An 18,320-nucleotide genomic window follows, 5' to 3' on the forward strand; every position below is an offset into this window, starting at 1 on the left:
CCTACCTTTGAGGTTGTGCCCTGTACAAACACCTGTATGAAAAATGTATTGACAGAAATGAGTTAAAATTATGTGAATGAAGTGATAAAGAGGGTGTCCTTCTATTATGAGACCTATTTGTCTTCCTGTAGAAAAACAATGGGTGTAACCACGCTTTTCCCTGTTACATTACAGAAGTACAGGGTAAGGGAAGTGAGTAAGACGTAGGCGGGATTATTACAGCCTGTTACATGAGCGGTTCAGAAGAACTTAATAATGAAGTCACATTGTCAAAGCACATGAAAATATGCCACCAAGGCAAATTCACATCTTCCGTCTTTCATGCCCCATTATTGTAACTGCCACAGTCACAGGGAAACAACAAAGAGGTAGGTTGACTTTTGTCTTTGTCTGTTTTTGTTTTCTATTTTCTTTTCTGTTTTTCTTTTTTTTTTTTTTTTTTTCTCCAAAGAAGCTAGGATAAGAAATACTGTCTTTTGTTATTTTTGCTAGTTCTAATGTTGAGATGTGGATAGACACTACCTGCAAATGCATGACTTTTTCTGAAGAATGTCTTAACCAAAATTTTGATGGTGTATTTTTATTAGAGTCTGAAAATAATTATATAAAAATATTTAAAAATCAGTAGTTTCCAGTATTACTGGTTTAATCCACATAGCAGTATTTTGCTTAAGTTAAAACCTGCATTACAGCATTGAAGCATGCCTATGTCACCTTTGAAAACACACTTGCACTGAAAATCTTCAGATTCCAGCTCTTTACATCCCTAGAGCAAAATCACTATGCAGAGTGAATCCCTTTGAGGACTGCTACTTTTAGGCACCAGTACAATAGAAGTATGTCAGTGTCTTTTCTCTTATTACAATTTTAATACTGAAGTAGAAGATTTCACACATACACAGTTGTCTAAAAATGTCACAGGAATGCAGGCATAATTTTATACTCGTAGCACATACAACATATAAACAGTAATTCCATTTCATATAATCCCTCAGACAAAAATAACTTTACAAGTATTTCAGAGGAAAAGCTGTGAAATAAAACTCAGAGGTCTTGTCTTAACTACTATACCCAGCACAGACAAGATATTTTCCTTAATAAAAAAAATAGCAATATAAAAAACCCCTTGGGTTTGTGTTTTTTTGTTGGTTGGTTTTTGTTTTTGTTTTTTAATTAAAATCCTTCCTTTTCATAAGTTATAAAAAGACAGCAGTATCGAGACCAGACAAGCTACATGGTTGTATGTTATTTATAATCAGCAGCTTATTGGGGAGCTTTTATTCTCCTCTAATCAACTCTCTAATGAATCTGAATAAGAATAGCCACTGCAGCAGGATTTCAGCCTCTCTGATATTTCTAAATCCTAACACAACAATTTCCTGTGGACATGTGTCAGGATTCAGCATGCTGTGAGAGGCAACTGAGAGTGGCTTTGCTGTAGCATGGAGTGTAGCTGTAGCTAATTTTCAGAGAAAGTTTATCAACTACAGTGCAGAAAGGAAACAACTTCACACAGAAATACTTTATGTTTCCTTAAGATTTTGATAAATAATCTGCACAGGAATTATCTGAGATGTGAAAGACAGTTTGGACAGCCTCTGGGGAAAACAGTACTATTCTTCTACTGCAACTATTTTTCTAAAGAGAAGCACATGATAATAACACAGGTATAAGAAAGAGGAAGAAAAGGAATTCTAAAAAGTAAATTTGCATTTTTCAGTGAAAAAAAAAAAAAAAAAAAAAAAAAAAAAGAATAGTGGTATCATTTCTGCTTAGTACTTACACATGAATTCCAGATGATGTGAAAGAGGTGAAAGAAATGAATCCTCCTGGATTCACTTGACCAAGGTGGATATCTTAGTCTTAGAGGGATCCCACTGGGCTGGTCACCCTGGGCTATTGTTTCAGTGGCAGGAAATAAACATAGTGAAGCCTTCATTCATCTTGTCCTAGACAGGTTGAATAAACTGTGTCTTGAGAAGCTGTTTCTTTCCAGACACTATTAAATCAACATAGAATTACTGGTTCCCCTGTGGGCATATCTGTACAGCACTTGGGTAAGTTTAGGTAAGACAAACTCCAGAGTTTAACAGCATCTTCTGAGTTAGATTAAAAGTTTAAAAAAAAATTAATTTCATTTTATTAATTTCCAATAGCAAGTACATTATTTAAAATTCTTTACAAATTATCTGATTCATTGTGTTCAAGAATCAAAAGCATTTTATGTATTTTCTATTCAGGAACTACTGAATAAACTGAAAGATTCTCTTGAGTTCAAAGCCCAGATGGGAGATCCTGTCCTTGTTAATAATCCTGATTACCATAAAGTGTTGCAGAGTCAGATTTTCTTTTCTCTGATACTTTTCTACAGCTACTCTGGTTTTTTAACTCCTACACAGTTTCTAACATCTGCTCAAGAGATGGAGGTAATCTAATCTGACTCAAGAAAAGTAAGTAGGTAAGTACGTAAATAAATAAATAAATAAATAAATAAATAAATAAATAAAGTGTTGTGTATGCAGTTGGGTGCAATCACAATCATCATATTTGTTTTGATGAAGTACCTTACCTCTTAGGAAAAGATATAAAGAATGTCAAGAAAGGTTTCAAATATAGCTAAAGATATTAAAATATGGGAAAATAGGTTATTCATATATGAAACAAAAGATGCTTGTGAGGATATTAGTATACTTGCATATGTATTTCGTTTTAATTATCAGTGAATGTAGGAGGCAGTTCAGAAGGAAGAATACAGTAGGCTCAAAAATAAAACTTAAAGGAAGGATAATCATACTTGGCTGCTCCTCTCAATTTTCTTTGGCATATCCATAGAAAGGTGAATAAATAAAAAATTAAAGATAAATCCACTCAAAACCTGGAAAAAAGCATTGGCAGCAAAGGGAATAGACTGACTCATACATATCTGAGTGATCACCATGTGCTTGCTGTTGGCATGAATGTGACACTGTGCAGTTGATCATGGCTGGATTGTAGACAGAGTAATGTTCTGGCTGTAGAACTCAGGCTAATTATCTTAAACATAAAAAAGGTAAGGCCACCACTGAAGAGGTCAAGGATGTCGTTTCATTTGCCTTTTCCTTGACCACAATGCCATTTTAGGAGTTCCTTTCACCCTATTTCCTGTGTCACCTGCCAACTCAACTGCTTGTTTCTTTGGCCACACATGAATCAGGTTGTGATCTGATTTGAAATCAGAATAACCCTTATTTTTGATTTGCAGCATTGTCAGAGACTTCACAAAACCCATCCCTCTAAGACCCTTGCACAGCACCTGTGGCCATAGTTCAGACTGCTGCATTAACCTCACAATTTCTTGAGGGAAAGAAAACTTCTCTATTTCTTTTGTAATTGAGGAAGTGAAGTACACAGACTTGATTGGCCCTGGGCCATAAAGTGAATCTGAGGCAGAGAGAGAACTGAGCAAATCTCTCCATCACCTCAGAACAGTACCATAATCACTGAGTGGTTTGTTATACATATCTATAAATTTACACATAAATTGGATATAAGCAACTCTATACTGAAAGCTTAGATCCCTCTAGTGACTAGACAGAGGTCAACATTTCTTGCAGCAACAGAAATAGTTTAGACAGCTCTCCTCTGGATCTTTGTTGCTAACCCACACTGTTCCATTGTTTCTGGTAAAAGAAGATAAGCCAGATGAAAAAAAAAAAAAAATGCTAGGGTGGGAAAATCATTAGTTTTAGTGATAATCACGTCAGAACTACTCACTATGAGGCTCCACAGGGAGTGGCACTAGCAGAGCCAGGGAGGCAGGTTGGAATCAAAAAGGAGCCATGGAGGATGGGGAAAGACAGGGCATGTTTAGGCCAACACTGCTGTCAAAAGACATAGTGCTGAACCAAGATCTTGAAACAGTTTCAATCTTCCTCTTGGAAGAGAGGAAGTTTTCCAGAAATGCAGGAGTACTCTGACAACTTTGTTGTCTCTTAAACGATTCTTCTTTATTTCAAAAGTTTTAAGAATGAGATGGTTACTACTCTTGGGACTCATTTGCCATGACATGGCATGACAATATTTTCCCTAGTGCATGCTGACTCCCAGTGCAGTGCTGTCATCTACATGATCAGATGCTTGTGGGAACATGAGAAACAAGAGCGAAGCTCAAACAGCAGGCAGTCACTTGTTTTCATAATATGGTGGCTTCTGAACCATGTTTGGGAACATGTGTTAGACATGTAGGAAGATTTAAGGTTAACCAGGGAGGTAAAGGTAAGCAGTAGTGGTGCTCAATGAAGCACTGCCATGGAAAACTGTGACCCAGTCCTTCACTTCATGATCATAGTAGTTAAGAGGTACTGCATGATTATTACTTCCTGTGGGAGATGTCACCTTTTGATAGGGAAGAACAACCAGGGGATTCTTTCCTCATGTGAATACACAACTTGAATAGTCTTCTAACTTAAGCAAGCTATTACAATCTACTTCAGTTTTGTCGTGGTTTTACCTTAATGACATGGATGTTCAGGGCAGCTTCTATAAAGTTCAGTGCAAACAAAATTCACCCTATCCTTGAATCCAATGTGCCAGAACAGATTAGCAACTGTTTGCAACTCGGGAACAAAAAATATGCCATTCTCTCTTCATAATTCTGACACTTCTGCAGGACTAGCTTCAAAAAGCAGTCTCGGGGTTATGTTGCAATCACCCAGCTGCTACGCAGAAGAAAGTGGTGAACAACTTATTTTAAATACTTAGTCCTTTGTAAGCCAACCAAGGGTCAGAGCACTTAAACACAGGTGAGAGAATTTGCCTTGCTCATGGTTGTAGACTTTATATTTCACTGTAAACTGGACCTTAGATACAGGGGATCTAAACAAAGTACACAACAGTGAATGTCTTTGTTATTAACTCCCACTACATCATTGTTCCTGAGTTGATTAAAGAGTTGATCAAATCCTAATCACATCTTCAGCATTTGTAACAATGATAAGTAATCCTCATGGCTCAACACAAAAAAAAATCACTGCTGTCTTAAAGCAAGTACGTAACTGCAAGACCCAATATGCAGTTGGATTTACTAATCGGGTGACTAAAAATTACTAAATGAGCTTGCAGAGATCTGCATGATTTGAGCTGTTATACAGTCTTTTCAGGGAATGGACATGGGATATTCCTTCTGTATTTGCAGGCATGAATGAGACAGCCATTGAGAATTTTGTCTGTGTCATTTTTAATGTTTCCTTCATGAACTGCACTTGGCATGTGGACAGGACTGCTACAGGAGATACCCAGTATTTTCTGTACTGGAAGACCTCAGGGTAAGAGGGTCTACGAGTTTTGATTTATAGTCTGACATGAGATGTAGTCAATATTTAAATGATGTAATATGTCATATAAAGGAAAGAAGATTTCACAGAATGCCAGAATTACATCAAAGATGATTTTGAAAGGCACAGAGGATGTAGATTCCAAAATGTGATGATAGAAAATAAGAGAGCTTATTTCCTGGTAAATGGGTCTAGAAGTGGACGAAACATTCAGTCATATGAGAAGAAGATTAAACTGTACACAATCGGTAAGGATTTTTTTTTTCCAATTTTATTTCCAGTTTTATGCTAATGGAATGAAATATAATTAATCCCTGGAAAAAAGCATACATTTTTAAAACACTGCTCTTCATAACAGATTTTGTTTTTTTTCCCTTTTCCCCAGCCTTGATTCCTGGAAAGCCAAAAGTACAAGAATGAACAAAACCAAATGAGTTCAGAGACAATCTGAAGTCATAGGTTAGAGAATAGTGAATATTTCAGTCAAATATTTATTCTCTGACAGAAAGGTTTCGTCTTTTGGGATTAACTAGCTAAGAATGCCTGAGCAGGACTATGAGAAAAACTTTTTTTTTTTTTTTTAATGGAAGAATGTGGTTAATTAAAAATTAAAAACAAAAACAAAAACAAAAACAAAAAACTTCTGTCTAATATGAACACAGTATTAAAAACAAAACAAAACAAAAAAACAAAACAAAAAAACAAAAACAACAACAAAAAAACCCCACAACCAACCCCCCTGCACAGATTGTATGCTGAATTCAGTAGAAACTAACAAATGGTTTATGGTTTTTTAATTTTACATACTGCTGGTGATGATACTCCGGGTTCCTCAACTGGAGTGTGAAATCAGGGAGTCCTGCTTCAGAATATGGGGTGAAGCTGCATTACATCTTTTTAGACCAGTTGTTTGAACATCTACCTGTGTTTTAAAAAGGCAGAGGGAAGAGTACTGATTATTAACCAACTGCATTTCTAATCATATTATTGTAGAAAAACTCACTCCTCCACTAAATGTCACTGTGAACTGTACAGAAGCTTCTCATCGTTGTGAAATTCAATGGCAACCACCTCGCACAAGTCATGTGAAAAGACATGCTTGTTTCAAATATGAAATTGTCATTGAAAACAAGGTAAGAATAATTATAACTCTTAACAGTATTTTGTATGCTTGCATTTACACATACACACACTACCATGCAACCAATACTCTGTTCTCTTTCTCTACTTAACTAATCTCTCCTTTCTGATTTGTAGTAACCCCCTTGCACAGGAGCTAAGGGCTGCTGCCACTCATAAATAGGGGCAGCAAATTGAGGGAATGCTTTCAGTCCACTGTACAGCTGGTCCTTAAAGACACTGGGCAAGGGATTCCCCACACTGAGGTTGAATAGCTATTCTAGCACCTGGATGGGGATGGGTCATATTACCTGATGACTTTATAGTGAAAAGCCATAGGATACAGCAAATGAACTCCAAATACACTACAAAAAAATCAAAGTTATTATTAAATTGGATACAACCAATTTTATGTGTCCCTGTAAGGCAGTTTGGGTCCCGGTGTAGTCTTTCAGTCTTGCTGCTGGTTTTTGATGAAGTTAGGTCAGGACCTTCTGTTCTACGGTTTTCCTCTGCAGTCTCCTATCCCATCAGTCTCTTATTATCATGTCTTTCATAAACTCACTTTGCATTTGTTCCTCCTTGTAGTCATCATTACTGCTCAGTCAGGTTCACGGTATTCTAAATTAGCTCCAAAGAAGCAATGTGCTTTATTACAAAGGTGCACTTGTAAGTTAGGATATACTGCAAGAGCTCTTAGGTATCTCCACCTGGACCACTGCACATTCCATCTTGCCATTTATGTATCCAACCTTGCCTTATTCTCCTATTGCCTCCATTTACTGACACCAGCATGGTGTTGCTGAAAGAGTTTAGGAGTTTAGGTTTATCTAATGTAGGTCTGCAGCATAAAATGGTCAAGATGGTTGCACCACATCTGTCACAGTCAGACGTAAGGGACAGTAATACAGCACCTGTTCATTGTGGAGTTTCATTAAATTCTGTGTCCTTTCTTTTTAAGTTAAAGTGGAAAGAGCCATCCATGTCTTTGAATAAAAAGAAATATTTTGTCAGGTTATTGAAACAAAATATCCAGGTTTTACCTGTATATGGTTATTACACATTTCAGTAATTACAATATTTTGAAGGCAGGGATGAATATAGGAAGTAGTATTAAATCCATCAAAAAGTTTGGAATGTTTGCATAAATATTTGTGAGTTCATTGTTCCAATAATAATAATAAAAATAATTTAAAAATGGAGACGTAAATTGAATGGTTAAGAACATAAAAAACTATGCTGAAAAAAGTTTTAACAGAAACATTGTTCAAGATTACCAGTATTTTTTTATGTACTTTGTTTTGTACAAGTAAAACATAAAATGTTAATTGGTGGACAACCTGAGTCTTTTGTTCTTTAGTTTTTTGACAATCAGTTCTAGAATCAAATTGAAAGGGTACAGTGTTTCAGAGGCACCAATGGTGAGAAAAACTTTTCAGTGGAAGAACAGCTTAACTTCACAATCTTTAAAAGAAAGCATTTAAAAAGTTAGATGTACTTTTCTTTTCCTGAAAATCAAACCACTCATGAGATAAGACCATTTATTATATAGTAACAAACAGAACAATCATATTTTTTTTTTCTCTTGTTACTAGGCTGATCTTGAGAAAAACATCAAAACCACATCTAAACCAGTAAGTCTTCATTACCATATTAATGTAACATTTATGCTGAACATGTGAAACTTTATATTACTTCTATGCAAGTCACAAAATCTTCCATTTTACAGTCTTTTGTATTTCCTACCAAATTCATATATATGTAGAAATATGGATCATAATTCCACATTACACTTAAACACACAAAATGTGGGTAATTTTTTCTTCATTAATTGTCTCTGGAAGGAGTTGAGATGGATGAAACAAGAAAATATCTTCTGAAAGATAAACCAGTATAAAGAAGAAAAAAAAAAAAGTTTTCAAGAAGGCTCAAGATTCCTCTGAGAAAGATTTCAATATATGTCAAAACTTTTCCTTTTGTATAATCTGGGTGTTAAACTCTACTTCAGTTTTGAAAACATCCACAGTAAGGGAATGCCAGATCTTTAAAGAATTACTTTCTAATAAAATAAATAATTTACAGACTGAAAATAATCTTTGTGATTTGGGCTGGGGCTTTTTTTTTTTTTTGACAAAGTCTTATTGTTTAGCAGAGGCTAAGGAGCCAGGGAAGCATACTGCAAATTTCATCTTCATATCACCAGTAATAAAAATGTTCAAACAAAAGGAATTAGGATGTAACAAGATAATTTACTGAAGGCTAATTTTCTGTTCGTTATTTCATTCTGTTCAGCCTGTTCACAGAAGTATATGCAAAACTTTCTTTTGTAATTGTTTGCATCATTAAACAGACCTGACACATTCTTCATATCTGTATGTCTAACGATTAAAAAGTTCTCAGTCTAGTTTTGTATTTAGGAAAGAAGCATCACAGGAAACTCCTACATATTTGAGAGCTTCCGAGCAGAAAAAAGGTATAGTGTCAAAGTCAGAGCAACTGACAATGGATGTTTAGTGAGCACAAGCTGGGGAGAGTGGAGTACACCCATTGAGTTTGGTAAGAATGAAAATCACTTCCTTGACCTAGTTTTTATTCAGTTATTACTTGTCTGCCTCACTTATTACTTCATACTTACAGATGGAAACACATCGATATTTGCATATCAATTTGCTAGGATTAAAAGGAGTGAAGAATTGTCATATCTCTTAATATGAGGGAGATCTCCGAGCATTCTGGTGTGACAGTGGATGCTTCTTGCAAGGAGAGATATAATAAAGAGAGATAGACTAAAGCAGATCTTTTAGAGGTCTGTTGTCAGCTCTTTTCCTTCTTCCATTTCTACTTCTGGCTTTACAGACTTCTCTGCCACCTTGGATTTTGAAGGACTATGTAGGCCTCAGTTCCTCACAAAACACTTTTTAAGGTCCCAAAATACCATACAGTCCACATACTGTCAGCCATCCTGTTCACATGTTACAGGGCAATGAGGTGCTAAGCTGAAGAAGAAGCCATTTCATGTTGGTGTTCCACACTATCATGCAAAGCAGATTGCATGTAGCTGTGCAATCATTCCTCTTCTGTGATACTAATCAACACTTTGATGATTGCTTGTCTTTCAGGAAAAGATCAACTTACATCTACTTCATCATATACGTTATATATGATACCAGTGCTGGCAGCAAGTCTTGTACTTTTTCTCTGCACAGTGTAAGCCTAATTTCTTGTACAAAATTTTTATTCTGTAGTTGAAAGAACACCTCTTTCCCCAACAGAAAATTTCTGGCCTCCTTTTAAAGGAGAGAAGCAAGGGGAAAATGGACATTGAACTATAGTATGAATCATGACCTGCTGAATGTTCCTCAGGTGGGGTCTATATTTCTAATTACAAACCTTCTCACCCACTTGATCAATGTAACAGAATGCTTTTTTCAATACTGGGACAAGGCCTTGTATCAGTGCTGCTTTCCTACCATCAGACCCTGCAATGTAGATGGGTGGTATATTAAATTGTTTACTTGTTTTGAGAATATTTCCTTTCCAGATACTTAAAAAAGCAACTTCCTATGATTCTTTAATAAGTCAAAAAAAAAATTATTATCCAAATTTTGAACAATTAAATATTATTTTATCCAGCCTATGTAATTACTCTTTCACTGGTTTTGTCTTAGAGGAATAAAATAATACCTCGGGAACATTATTACAAAGTACATGTTCATATGTTTGCATACTAAGTCTTTTCTTCGTCAACCCTTTTGTCACTGTAGAAGCACTTATTTGAAAAAAACATCTGCTATCATACCACAGCCAAGAGACCCATTCTATGAGATCTCTCCAATGGATTTCCAGGTATGTTTTCTTTCCATTTGCCTGAAAGTTATTGTAAATAAGGATCCACTGCAGTCAAAGTTATGACCTAAGTATCAGAAAGATGCTCAGATCCAAGGATAAATTTTCTTTATTTTTCTTGCTCTGGGGGTATTGAAAGAGAAGGCTCATATGCAAATAATGAGTCTATTTTCCCTTTTTTATTCTGAAGCAATTGTCATCCATCTAACTGGAACATTGGAGAAAATATACAATTTCACCCTGCTCTCCTTATAAGCCATATGTTATCACTAGAATAGTACTGAATCTAAGTTTCTCAGCACAATAATAATCAAAATAATCACAATAATAATCAGAATCAGACTTTTGGTCAGCAATGGGGAGAGAAAGGGGCAATCTACTGCTGGCCAAAAATAGTTGTGCCATAGCAGAAGTTGAGACCCATGTTAGTGTTTGGCAATAATGTTGAAGGAGAAAAAGTTTCCAGGGTATGGAAAGAAAAAAAATACAGTAGAAAGCTGAGAGGTTCTAGCTTATGGAGAAACTCATGAGAAGAACAAGGAACAGACAGATAGACATTGCAGAAACTGCCTATCTAGACAGCATGTTGCAAAGTTTGCTGCAGTATGCAATTTGAAAAATCTTTAAATTGGCTACAGCCAAGCCTGGAAGCAAGAATGTGTCTACAAGAACACACTGGATCCCTGGTGAGCCTTTATAAATCCTTTTACTTTCTGTTCCTTCATTATGTTAACTTTTCTGTGTTTAAAAAAGATTAGTTTTCTGGCTTTTGACGCGAAATGGTTTTTGTTCCTCATGGAGGAAAGACCTAGACATGACTACTTCAGTCCTCTCATTGACAGAGTTCCACTACAGCTTCTATATAGTAACTCTCTGAATGACAGGAGATTCATAAATTGTAAACTCACGGGTAATCTCATGGATGAAACACTAATGAAATGTTTTATTCTTCCCTTAATAGACAGAAAATAAGAATCAAATAATGCAACATGGAACTGAAGAAATAATTATTATTGAAGAGGTGACATAATGACATGCGGATGAAATGTTCAACTTGAATTTTTTCAAACATATATGTTTATGGGTTTTTAATATTATCTTCCTCTTGCAAGAAGAGAGAATAGTGTTGCCTGTCTTTAAAAGCCTCTTTATGTTTGATTGTATTTTGCATAGAGTTGTTTGGACTATTTTTGTTTCTACTTATGATGAGTATTCTTGCACTGTTTCAGCAAAAATATTTCAGTGGTGTTTTGGAAGCTAATATATTGCTTTTCAATACCATACAAAAGAATAAAATCTTCAATGATCCAGTGCCTTGGAAAAGATACAGCCATATTGCAATTATGATCAGGAATAAAAATTTGTCATCTCTATGAACACCCACTGAAAACTAGCCAAGATTAAGCCTCTTAAAAAATATCATTTATTCATACAAAATAGTCATTGTTAAAGAGTTCAGGAGACAATTTCCTCATAAGTTTATTTCTTTCCTTCAAACTGTGTTGCTACATCCTTCAGCACAGCACACCCTAGATGTGACTCACATCTATTTACAAAACCAAAAATTTCCTCCTACTTTTCATCAGTTCATATCTGTGGTAGATGAAAAAGTAGCTTCAAATATGATAGCTAGCAGGTAGTAGATAAATATGTGTATGTGTGGGGGGTGGGAAATGTTGGAAATTGAACTTCTGAACTCTCCAGAAGTCTACCACTTGCTAGCTGCAAATGGTACAGGTTGGTTGTGTGGTTTTATAAACAAAACTACAAACAAGTCAAGAAAAGTTCAAGCAGAGCAAACCTGACAAACTTCAGCCCTGAGACCTTGCAAACTAATTACAAACCTTATGTCCTGTTACTAGTAATGACAACACCATATGTCGTGGTTTAAACCTGGCCAGCAGCTAAACACCATGCAGCTGCTCACTCACCCTCCCCCACCTGTGGCATGAGGAAGACAGTTGAAGGGGTAAAGGTAAGGACACTTACAGGTTGAGATAAAAAACAATTTAATAATTGAAATAAAATAAAATAAAACTAATAATGATAGTAATAATTGAATATACAAACAAGTGATGCACAATGGGATTGCTCACCACCCGACGACTGATGCCCAGCCTGTTCCCAGCTAATGATCCCAAAGAAAAATTCCAAAACTGCAATTCTGGAAGAGGAGTGTGAGCTTCCCAGCCAACCCTCCTCTATATAATGAGCATGATGTTATATGATAAGGAATATTTTATTGGTCAGTTTGGGTCCATTGCTCTGGCTATGCTTCCTGCCAGCTTCTTGTGAACCTGCCCACTAGAAGGACATAGGAAGTTGAAAAGTCCTTGATTTCTTAGCACCTAAAAACATCAGCGTGCTATCAACATCTTCTCATATCAAATCCCATACTGAATCTAAAACAGCACTACTCTAGCTGCTAAGAAATATTAGCTCTATTCCAGCTGAAAACAGGGCACCATATTACAGAGCTGTATGATTACAACAGCTAGGTTCACTAATACTGACATTACAAAAGATTTGTTTTTTTCTCACATCAGCATTACTTGGAGAATGGTCTACAGAATAAACACTAAAGATTGCCCATGCCTACTAGGCAATTCTGTTCCTGACTAGCTTTTCCATAGCTTTACCTGAGGCTGCTAAAATGACTTCTTCTGAAGTTGGTTTGATCTTGATTTCTGCATTTCTGTCAGGACAAAAAACATAGGACAGACTCCTGCACAGGGCAATATCTTGAGTGATTTGCACATTCTGGTAAACTGAATCCCTGTGAAACAGAAAAGGTTAAGAAAAGATTGTACCAGGAAGAGAAGGAGAATAATAGAAAGAATAGAGAAAATTTCAGTTGGAAAAGACGTACAATGATAATCTAGTCCAAGTGCCTGACTAATTCAGGGCTGACCAAGTCAAAGGATATTATTAAGGTCATTGTCCAAATGTCTCTTAAACACTGACAGACTTGAGGCATCTACCACCTCTGTAGGAAACCTGTTCCAGTGTTTGACCACCCTCTCAGTAAATAAATGCTTCTTAATGTCGAGTCTAAACCTCCTCTGGTCCGGCTTTGAGCCATTCCCCCATGTCCTACCACCAGATCCCAGGGAAAAGAGATCAGCACCTCCCTCTACACTTTCCCTCAGGGAGAAGTAGAGAGATAAGAGGTCACCCCACAGACTCCGTTTCTCTGAACAGGACAAACCTAAAGTCCTTAGCCTCTCCTTATAGGTCATTCCTTCCAGCCTTTTCACCATCTTTATCTCCTCTGGATGCGTTCGAGTACCTCCAAATGCTTCTGAAATTGTAGGGTTCAGAACTGCACCCAGAACTCAGGGTGAGACCACACTAATGCTGAATACAGTGGGGTAATCACCACTTTTGCCTAGCTGGTTATCCAGGGTAGTTTGCCCTCTTGTCTGCCAGGGCACTGCTGGCTCACACTGAGCCTGCTGACAACCAGCACCCCCAGATGCTTCTCTGCAGGGCTGATCTCCAACCACTCCTCTACCACTTTATAGTATATATATACACTATATAGTATATTGCCTGACATTACCCATCCTAGGTGCAGAATCTGACATTTGGACTCATTAAATTTCATCCCATTAATCATTGCTCCATGCTCTAATCTATCTAGATCCCTCTGCAAGGCCTCTTGTCTGTCAGAAGAGTCAATAGCACCTCCCAGGTTGGTACCATCAGCAAATTTGCTAATGGTGCATTCAACTCCTGCACCTAGATTGTGAATACATTGGACAGAATCGTGCCTAGAATTGAACCCTGAGGACCACCACTGGTGACCAGTTGCCAGTCAGATGTAGCCCCATTCACTATAATCTTTTGAGCTCTGCCCTTCAGTCACTCCATAAGGTCAGTAGGAAGCAAATGGTGGCAGAGGGCACAGAGACCTGGGTCTGTGAGGTATACGAGGACACCTCTGGCATAGTAGATTGTGTGCCAGGGAAAAGGTGGAAGATGTCATTAGCTGTTTAGAGAGGTTACTTGGGACTGCAAGGGATGAGCCGTGATACATGTCATGGTATCCAAGACATAGGAAAGAACAGGAAGGATGTGCTGGAGGCTAAACCAAAGCTGCTGGCAGTAGTCCAGCACATCCATAGTGGAAATCTCTGAATTACTGCCAGTCTCTGAGCCAAGAGCTGAGAGATGGGTAGAGCACTAGGTCTCAGATTCTGTTCTGCCTTAGCAAGCTGAAGTCTGCTTTAATAATATCCAACTTATATAGCATACTATTTGCCTTCCTTCCTTCTGTAAGGATCTTAAAGTCCACCACATCATGATCCTTGCAGTCAAGACTGTCTATGACTGTCACATCTGTGATCAGTTCTTTGATGAGTTGCAGATCTGGCTGAGTACCTCCTACAGTCATCTTGTCTAGCATCTACATCAAAATATTGTTTCTGGTGATCTCTGTAATTCTCCTGGCTTGCTTATACTCTGCCATTTTGCCCTTTCAGCAGGTGTCAGGATGGTTAAAGACATCTCAGGCGGTTGAAATCCTCTCATGGTAGATAAAGTTCTCTCAGGGTCATAAAATTCTACTAGGCTGCATTACCTCCAAGAAGTCACCTTTGAAACCAATTTTTTCTATGATTCTCTCTTCCTGAATAAGCTGTCATTAATGATTTCTCTTGAATAACTTTGTAAAACAGAACTAGAACAGAAGCCTTCTGTTTAAGTTATAGCTGCCTAAAGATAAGAACACTTATATCACAAATGGCCAACTAAAGCCAAAGCTTTAATCTAAGGAGAATTAAACAGATAAAGTCTACTGGATGCACTCCATCCTGCTTCATTCACAGTTGATCATGGCCATTGGTGCACCCCTTACATCCCCGCTGCTTTCACTGCAAAAGCTGCTGAGATGGCAAAGCCATTCAGAAAACTTGTTAACAACCTGATGAGAACACCAGAAATCCCATCTGTGAAACAGGGCAGGTAGGAGTATTATCCCTTTCTCATCCCTGGGGAAAGACTTAATACTATACTCACTGGGAAACGATGGTCATGCTATATAACCTTCTAACCACATGGCTCAGATGTTCACACAGACAGAAGTCCATTATTCTGGTCTCCTATGACTATTGTGTTTTGTGGAGAAAGACATTTGCTAAAAACTAGAGAGTTCTTGCTACAAGGACCAAAGAGAGGATCTTGTCTCCCATTTGTATTTTTGCATTCCACACAAAAGCTGTAACACACCAGCATAGCAAAATTCCCAGGCACTTCTTGTGAGCACTCCTATACCTGTTGGGGCAATAAATTTTTCTTCAAACTTTTGGGACTTTTAAGAAAGGTTGGTTTTAATCCTGTTCCTACAGTGACTCTGCTCCCTGTAGAGAAAAAAGTCTGTAAACAGTCCTAGTGTCTCTGCCCAACTTTCTCTTCTCTCTTGCTTGTTCTTTCTCTTCTTCTTCTCATTTCTCTTCCAGCTCCTGGGTCATAGTGAGGACACTCAACACTAGTTTTCTGGCCTCTAAAAGATAACCGAGTTTGGTGGCACCATGAATAGCACCAGCTTTGCTTGGGGATTTTTAATGTTTTTTAATTAGTTTGCATTTATGAAAGCCTCAGGTGAGGACTAGCCCTAAATATAGGTAAGCAAAGAAATCCCCTGGGTAAGACAGTTCCTTTGTCTGTGGTAACATCACTGTCCTTGTGGGCTGCTTGAATTGTTCTGCTTCAGTATATTTCAGCTTAAGAACAAAAAGTACCAAAACCCCAAAACCTCAAAACCCAGACTTCCTCATAATGTTAAAGAGGTGTGTAATCTGAGAGAGCACCAAAAAGCACACTGCTCCTCTGTTACCTGCTCTACAGGCTTGGGATATTTTCCGAGTGGGAGCATGGGGCTTTGCCTGGGGTGCACAAGTAGCCACACAGCTGAGAGTTCAGCTGGAGAAAGAGAACCCAGCAGTGGACAGATGTGTTTGTCTTTGTCCACCCATTGCAAGATGTGTAATTGGGATGGCTCAAAAGCTGGAAGTTGACAGTACTTCCCTGGACCAGATTTAGGCACAGAAGAAACACAGTTTCCCATGGCAGTCAACATCCCATGGCATCAGTACAAAACAGTGTGATGAAAGGGTGTCTCAGATACAGATTCTGCCCAGCAACCCAACCACAGCCATCAGTGAGCACAGCCTTGTGTCCCAACTGCTTCTGCCAAGAAATCTCCCTAAAGAAGATGGAACTACAGCCCCCTCACAGCCACAGCTGCCCTTAAACACCATCCTTAAAGTGATGCAGGATCAGCAAATGTAATTCTGGTGCCTTTCTCCTCCCCAGCCCAATTTCTGGGCTGCATGGCTCACCTCAACTCCCTCACTTAATGCTCTGGGAACTAATCTACTGGAGCATGGAGACCAAGGGAGGTAAATGTGTGGGGGAAAGGAGAGAAATGCAGATGTACAGAAACTCAGTTTTTCTTAATTTTCTAGAATCCCCTTTGGTTCTTCATGACATTTCCCACAGCTCTGATTTTATTACCTCTGATTTTATTACCCTCCCCCTTTCCCCATCAAATGCAGTCTATTACCACTGCAAAATAGGATGTTTTTTCTCCAAAGATGATGACACAATGAAGTGTGAGTTTTTTCATTCTTTGTGAGCAGAAGTCCTTTCTTCCACCTTTACAGCACAGTTAAGTGTTCAGAAAATACCTCCATGGATAAGTATGGAATTTCTTTAATCTGGAAGTACAATGAAACTTCTGACAATGGACTACTTTTTCCTCTGAATGACTATCATGGGCCCAGATCTGAAGTCTAAACTTTCAGTTGCTTTGTCTGTTGACGTTCAGTGTGATAGAGGTAGTCATAGTGATTCTTATTAAAAATAACTTCTTCTATGACTGAACCTGCTTTTTGGTAGAATATCCACGTATTTTTTTTTGATCCTTATTCCCACTATTTGCTTCATAACTATGCTTCAGAAAAGTTTTGTCATATTTTTCTTCTCTCCTAGTGTATGAAGAAGGTGAACTCCCATGTATTTTGGTCCCTATAAAGCCACCATTGCCCTAGAACTCTACCTCTGAAACCACAAAAGACCAAGCCAAGCTCTGTTGATTCTCTCATGATTACTAGAGATGACTGGAGTTTTTAAAGTTCTGGATCCTCAAGTTGAGTTAGTTGTTCATCTCCTCAGTCAGTACTGAGCTACTGACAAACATGATCAAATGCATGAACACAACCATAAGACATCACTTAATACATTGCTTTTCCGTTCATGCCTTGCTCTATGCTTCTAGTACTGCATGTGAGCAGAAGAGGAGCTGGTTCAATGTTTATTTTTGTAGAAAATACATTTGCAGTCAAAAAGTCGCTAATATGATGAGTAGACTTGCTGTGCTACACCTGTTCCCTTTATACTGTGTGAGTTGCGGAGAAGAAAGCAGGTCAGATATCCTCTGTGGGCTGTTGTCTAGTCTCAGTGACAACTCAGTATCATTCATGTTTACAAGCAACTTAAGAGAATGAAAGTGGAAAAAGATGGTCCACTTATAGCTCATCAGTCATCAATCTCACACTCTAGCAGGAATCTAGGAAGCAGAAATATTCATGACCCCTGGCATTTCTGGGTCTCTAGAAAGTAAGCCTTCTTTGTCCTCAAAGACAGTCAGCACTGCACTCCCTAACTTTGGCTTTTTCTTTGGGAAGTAACTATCTTAGTTATGTATGAATAGCTGATATATGAGCTAGTGCTGATATGGTTATATCACTCCATATGTCAATAAAGAAGCGGTAGGATAGGAATTACCTTGGGATTTTGATAAAGGTGAGTTCTGGAGCACCCTGGAAGGGTGCTGGGCAGCAGGTGACTTTTTCGAAATATAATACACAAGAAATGGGAGTGATAGAGAAGCACGTGGACAGTTCTCTCTCCTACAAATTTATAAATCCAGCAGAACAGATCTGCTTTTTTTTTTTTTTTAAATGAAAAAGTTGACATATCTTTCTGTTTGAAAAATGTCATATTTTCTAATGATACTTCAATTTCTGATACTTCATAAAT

The 18,320-nt window shown here is 37.7% G+C and overlaps 1 protein-coding gene across 1 annotated transcript; it reads left to right on the plus strand.

Annotated features, from left to right (window-relative positions):
- The first annotated feature begins 266 nt into the window (after positions 1-266).
- On the plus strand, positions 267-11,405 carry LOC113480652 (granulocyte-macrophage colony-stimulating factor receptor subunit alpha-like). Its single transcript, XM_026849649.1, has 10 exons — positions 267-368; positions 2,372-2,458; positions 5,174-5,303; positions 5,385-5,560; positions 6,306-6,445; positions 8,027-8,065; positions 8,849-8,987; positions 9,551-9,638; positions 10,196-10,277; positions 11,239-11,405. Exons 3-10 carry the CDS (start codon positions 5,176-5,178, stop codon positions 11,305-11,307), a joined length of 861 nt encoding a protein of 286 aa, XP_026705450.1. The 5' UTR covers positions 267-368; positions 2,372-2,458; positions 5,174-5,175; the 3' UTR covers positions 11,308-11,405.
- Positions 11,406-18,320: the final 6,915 nt, after the last annotated feature.

Source organism: Athene cunicularia (genome assembly GCF_003259725.1).
Source record: "Athene cunicularia isolate RWA chromosome 1 unlocalized genomic scaffold, athCun1 chr1_part1, whole genome shotgun sequence".
Lineage (NCBI taxonomy): Eukaryota > Metazoa > Chordata > Aves > Strigiformes > Strigidae > Athene > Athene cunicularia.

Bases quoted from the DNA above. Each gene is read 5' to 3' on its own strand.
- LOC113480652 (XM_026849649.1), top strand. From the start codon at position 5,176: ATGAATGAGACAGCCATTGAGAATTTTGTCTGTGTCATTTTTAATGTT. The intron at 6,446-8,026 runs GTAAGAATAATT...TCTTGTTACTAG, and splicing joins AAATTGTCATTGAAAACAAG to GCTGATCTTGAGAAAAACAT. The intron at 8,066-8,848 runs GTAAGTCTTCAT...TTTTGTATTTAG, and splicing joins TCAAAACCACATCTAAACCA to GAAAGAAGCATCACAGGAAA.